Source organism: Manis pentadactyla, chromosome 1 (genome assembly GCF_030020395.1).
Source record: "Manis pentadactyla isolate mManPen7 chromosome 1, mManPen7.hap1, whole genome shotgun sequence".
Classification (NCBI taxonomy): domain Eukaryota; kingdom Metazoa; phylum Chordata; class Mammalia; order Pholidota; family Manidae; genus Manis; species Manis pentadactyla.
The window spans coordinates 236,459,065-236,463,948 of NC_080019.1; the positions used below are offsets into that span (position 1 = coordinate 236,459,065).

General features: G+C 62.6%; 1 protein-coding gene across 2 annotated transcripts; it reads right to left on the minus strand.

Moving 5' to 3' along the window:
• Positions 1-2,779: 2,779 nt before the first annotated feature.
• CAMP (cathelicidin antimicrobial peptide) lies at positions 2,780-4,467 on the minus strand. 2 transcript variants are annotated; one of them, XM_036878389.2, is made up of 4 exons: positions 4,136-4,440; positions 3,591-3,698; positions 3,418-3,489; positions 2,780-2,982 (listed from the first exon to the last, which is right to left on the minus strand). In XM_036878389.2, exons 1-4 carry the CDS (start codon positions 4,331-4,333, stop codon positions 2,842-2,844), a joined length of 519 nt encoding a protein of 172 aa, XP_036734284.2. In that variant the 5' UTR covers positions 4,334-4,440; the 3' UTR covers positions 2,780-2,841. The 2 variants fall into 2 exon arrangements, with proteins under 2 accessions (XP_036734284.2, XP_036734285.2); XM_036878390.2 differs by lacking the exon at positions 3,418-3,489 and having other exon boundaries at positions 4,136-4,467.
• Between the last annotated feature and the right edge of the window lie 417 nt (positions 4,468-4,884).

A 4,884-nucleotide genomic window follows, 5' to 3' on the forward strand; every position in this document is an offset into this window, starting at 1 on the left:
GTCTCCTGATCTGCCACCTTACCATACCGAACAAAATCAAGATCCTGGGTGTGTTTTAAGATGGAAGGTTGAGGGTGACCCAGGACCCTGGAGGACCCCTCCCCACCATGCAGGCTGCTGGTTGATGTCCTCTGCTGGCATGCCAGGCATCCTGGTCCTGCTGGGACTGCCCCACGCTGTGCCCTGAGAGGGACCCAGACTGGCTCTCTGTCTTGAGATTCTGTGATTCGGATTCAGCCCCTTGTGAGCCCCTTCATCTTCCTTATTAGCTAAGTTACACCAATCCCTTAAAGTGGGCTGTTGTTGGGAAACAGGCCTGGAAAGATCAGCTCACCTGCCCAGGGCTGCATAGGCGGAAGAGCAACCACCCTACACCTCTTCTGCCCCTTGAGGCTGACCTGGAGTGCCCTGGCGCCTTCTGGGGAGCTCCCAGCCTAAGTCTTGAGACCTCAGTGGCAGGCATCCAGGGTGGGGTCTCCAAGGGGCCCACCCTCAGTGCCGCCCCTCCTCGTGACCTCCCACTCTCTCCTCCACCCTCTGTGCTTGGCATCTGTGCCCCAACCCTGCCAGCAGCCTTCACATCTGCGTAAACAATGGGAGCCACTCAGGGCCATCTCCGGGAGCCTCGGCCTCTCAGGCACTCCTCACCCTCTGCAGCCCCCAGTGCCCTTGGCTTACAGGACCCTGTGCCCACTGTGGCCCTGCACCAGCATCTGTGGGCCTCTCTAGTTTTGCTCTGCTGGCCTCCACATCAGGCCTGGCACCTGCCACCCACCGGGAGTTGCTGGCTGGGTGCTGCAGAGCTCCTGCGCTGTGGACCGCAATTCTCTAGAAGCAGGGCCTGAGGTTGGGATGTGGAGGCACATGATTTAGGGTGGCAGTCTCAGGAGGGGCAGAAGAGGGAGCCGGCAAGGGTGTGGTCCGCCCTGAGAACGGCTCCAGCCAGAGGCTCCAAAAGCCCTGGAACCGAATGGCATCCCTCCTCTGGTCCTGGCTTGAGGCAAGGCGCTGGGCCTTTGCATCTCTCCAGCCCTGCACCACCCCGTCCCCTGCTAGCCTGCACAGCACTCAGCCAGTGTCACTCCTCATGCCTGCCTGCCCGTTGCAGTGCCTGTGTGGAGGCAGTTTCCTCCCCACGCTGGGCCTCGGTCCCTCCTTTGCATTCCTATATGTGGGCATCACCTACCTGCAGAGCTCACCACCCAGAGCTTTACTGTCAATGGGAACTGACAGGCCTGGGGAGTGTGGCCTGAGCTCCAGGACCATTTCAAGGTCTAAGGTTTGTTCTCATGGATGAGAAGGCCTGGAGGCCAAACAGAAGACCTGCCAGTCTTTGTGTTAGGCACGGACAAGGCTCACAGACTTCCCTGGGGGGCAGCTGCAGTTCCCTGATCAAGGGCTGGGACATAAAAATACAAGCATCCATTGCCTTTCTGTTCATGTGTGTGCATGCTGGCAGCCTGTCCCGGGCGAGGGGCCGCCGGCCAGCCCCACATAGAATATCTAAGGATAAGGCAGGACTGCAGAATAAGGGCGTTGCTGTGGCAGCACGACAGGCCGTCTTGGGAGGAAATAGGAAGTGGAAGTGACCAGCACAAACCCGTATCATCCTGACAAATGACCCTCTTCCCTTCTGGGCAGCAACGTGCCTGCTCATTTGTAGTGTTTGCTGATTTCCATGGTGTAAATACTTCTGCTACGGCCAATTCCAAGCTACGAAGAGTTCTGACAAGCAGCTGAAAATGTCCTGCAATAGCCATTTCTGTAAGGCTGGTGTTCCCTGGTACCAACACAGCACAGCCACCTGGGTCTCCTCTACAGCCCTTCCCCCCTTCTGATGATTCCGCGTGAGAAGCGTCTTAAGTTTCCTGACCTGCCTGCAGTAAGCCTCACCTGCTCACCAGGAAGAAACAACAGGTCGCCAAGGTCGCCAAGTGAAGCTGCCTAGGATCCCGCCTCTGTTTGAGCTGGCCCAGGGCAAGGAACAAGTAGACTGACTCCCTGGAGGCCATCACAGAAGCCCCAGCAGGAGCCTAGAGATTCCAGGCCAGGCGGGGACTGGAGGCGGTGGAGGGGTGTTTGTGGACGGGTTACTGCAACGGGTGCCATGTGGCCTGGCAGGCCTCTGGGACGGAGTGACCTGGTGTGAGGACGAGGTGTCCCCCCCGACTTGCAGGCTGCCCACAACGAGCAGCTGCGGTGCATCCAGGTGACTCCAGCAGGCGTGGCAGATGTGGGCATGACCAGACCACCCAGCACAGCAGCCGTGCGGGCTGAGCGCCCCTGGGCAGGACTCACCACAGAGCAGCCCTCTTGCTTTGAATGGCGGACAGTTGGACCATCTGATCCCTAAACAGGGCCCAGTGCTTGGAGCTGCTGCCCCATGGAGAGGGGTGTGCTGAGTGCCCAGGGGAAGCCCAAGGGGCCTCCCGTCCTCTGAGGGCATCGTCCCAGCGGGCTGCCCTTCAAGCATGTCTGCATGTGTTTGCAGGACGCCTGGCCCTCCGCCTGGGCAGGAGCAGCCCCATGGCACAGAACTCACCTCTGGACCACCGTCCCCACCAGCATTCAGCTGGGGGCAGGGGTGCCCCGGGCACTGGACTGACCCTGAGAGGGGGAGCGCTGCCCTGCTGCCTCACCCCCACCCTCCTGAGGGGAGAGTGCCACCCACTTTGGGTCCGGTGCACACGCAGGCCTGCAGGAGCTTGTGCGTGGGGCCTCCTGGAGTAAAGACAGGTTGTGGTGAATGGGAGGGAGCTAGTGAGACTGAACCGGGGGGAGCTGCTTCCACAAGAGTTTATTTTTTGGAGTCCAGAATCCTGAGCCAGGCCAAAGCAGACCCTAGGCCCCATCTTGTCTGGGCACAAGATTTGAAAAGAAATCCTTGATCTTCTGGCCAATTCTCTCAATTTTCTGGCCAATCTTCTCCCCACCTTTCTGGAGGAGATTACCCAGCTTGCGAAATCTCTTGGTACGCAGGGGCTGTGCAGAAGGAAACATCTCCTTGTAGGGCTGGACTGGGGTCATGCTAGGACCCCCGACTCCCCTCTTCCTGGGCCACCCAGGGGACTTGGGTCCCCAGGCCTCCCTCTGGCTGTGATCCCTGGAGCCTGTGCTTGGACCCCTACAGCGACAAGGAGGGCCTTGAGGCCCAGAGATGGCCGGGGCTCCCAGGCACACAGCCAGCTTGAAGCCAGGCAGGGACTCACTACTGTGCCAGAGTCAGAGTGCCCGGACCTGTTAAAGTGCAGTGCGGGCCCCACCCAGGGTCTGACTGAGCAGGCCGAGGGGGGCCTGAGAACTTGCAGCCTGACGGGTTCCCCGGTGAGCACCGCTGTTGGGCTCATCCTGGAGGCCTGGGTCACAGGGTGAGGGTGGCCCCGGAGCTGGGGCTCTGCCCAGGGTGGGGCCCCTCACCTCATCACAGCTGATGTCGAAGTAGCCCTCGTCGGGGTCTAGGATGATTGTACCCAGGCACTGTTTCACCAGCTGGGAGGGGGACTCGAGGTCAGGCCGCAACCAGCAGCCCATAACCTCCCACCCGCCCGGAGCCCCACCCCGACCTCCTCTTGCCCAGCCCAGCCACTCACCCCGTTCTCCTTAAAGTCACACTGCTCCGGCGGCTGCTGTGATGTGCGGGGACACACAGTCTCCTTCAGCGTGAAGCTCACAGGCTTCACAGCACCCTGGTCCTCATCCTGGTCAGGGGAGGATGTGGGGGTGCTGGTCTCAGGCTCACGTCCCATCCCCACCGAGGCCTGGCCCAGGGCTGGGAGCTGGCGGGGTGGGGGAGCCGCAGGTGGGGACAGATGGTGTGTGCCCTCCCTGCACACGGAGCAGGAGCCCTAAGGAGGGCACCAGGGCCTGGGGGGTTGGGAAGGGCTGAGCAGAGCCCTTTAGTGGGGTTGGGGGAGGACACGGTGCGGAGGAGACTCGAAGCAGGGAATCGCATCGGGAGCCAAGCTCCCCACTCCGTGCCTGGAGCTCCCAGAAGCCCCTGGAGCCGGGATGGTGGGTGGGGGCCCCTTCGCCTTAGTGGGTCTAAGGCAGGAAACTCTTGTGCTGGGACTCCCCCAGAAGAGGAGGTGGGGCCACCCTTGGAGGAAGAAGGGCCTCCCTCCCCACCCCGACTCACGTCCTCGGGCAGTGGATCCAGCTGGAGGAGGCGGTAGAGGTTGGGCTCTGAGGACCGCTGGTTGAAGCCCTCCACAGTGCGCAGCACGGCCTCCCTGTAGCTGAAGGCCTGGGCCGTGGCCGGAGGGACCGCCAGGCCCAGCAGCAGGAACAGCAGGGGCGGCCCCTGCCAGGAGGGGCTGTCCCTCTGGGTGCCCATGGTCCCCGAGTCTGCCTGCCCCGGCCCACGGGACCCGCCTTTATGCCCAACCTGGCCCTGAAGCCGAGGCCCAATGGGCCTCCCTGACCTGCCCCCTGGCCACCTGCCAGGGCGCGCTTGCCTCAGCCCCACTCTTGCCACAGGGCTTGCTGGGCTGCGGTGCCATGTGCACATGCGAGGGCAGGAGGGTTTCCCCATCTCCCTGACAAAGTCCTGGGCCCCACTGGGCCGGGGGCTTGTACCCCAGGCTTGCCCAAGAGGGCCGGGTGCTCGGGAGGGGAGAGAGCCGGCACCCACACCCTCCCCCACGGCCCCCTCCAGAGCCAGGGGGTCCGTTTGATGATGAGTCAGTGACCACCTCTCATCTGGAGCCTCACCAAACGGCAGTGCCCAGGGGCTTTCCAGGCCACACCAGCCTGGCCTCCGCACTTCAGCCAGTTCAGAGGCCCAGACCCAACCGTGGCACAGGGTGAGGGTGGCCCCGGAGCTGGGGCTCTGCCCGGGGAGGGGCCCCTCACCTCAGCACAGCTGTGGCCCAGCCCCCGATGGGG

Coding starts and splice junctions, on each gene's coding strand:
- CAMP (XM_036878389.2), bottom strand. CDS start 4,333: ATGGGCACCCAGAGGGACAGCCCCTCCTGGCAGGGGCCGCCCCTGCTG. Junction 3,699..4,135: donor TGGATCCACTGCCCGAGGAC/GTGAGTCGGGGT, acceptor TCCCCTGACCAG/GATGAGGACCAGGGTGCTGT. Junction 2,983..3,417: donor TCGACATCAGCTGTGATGAG/GTGAGGGGCCCC, acceptor CCTTCTGCACAG/CCCCTGCGTACCAAGAGATT.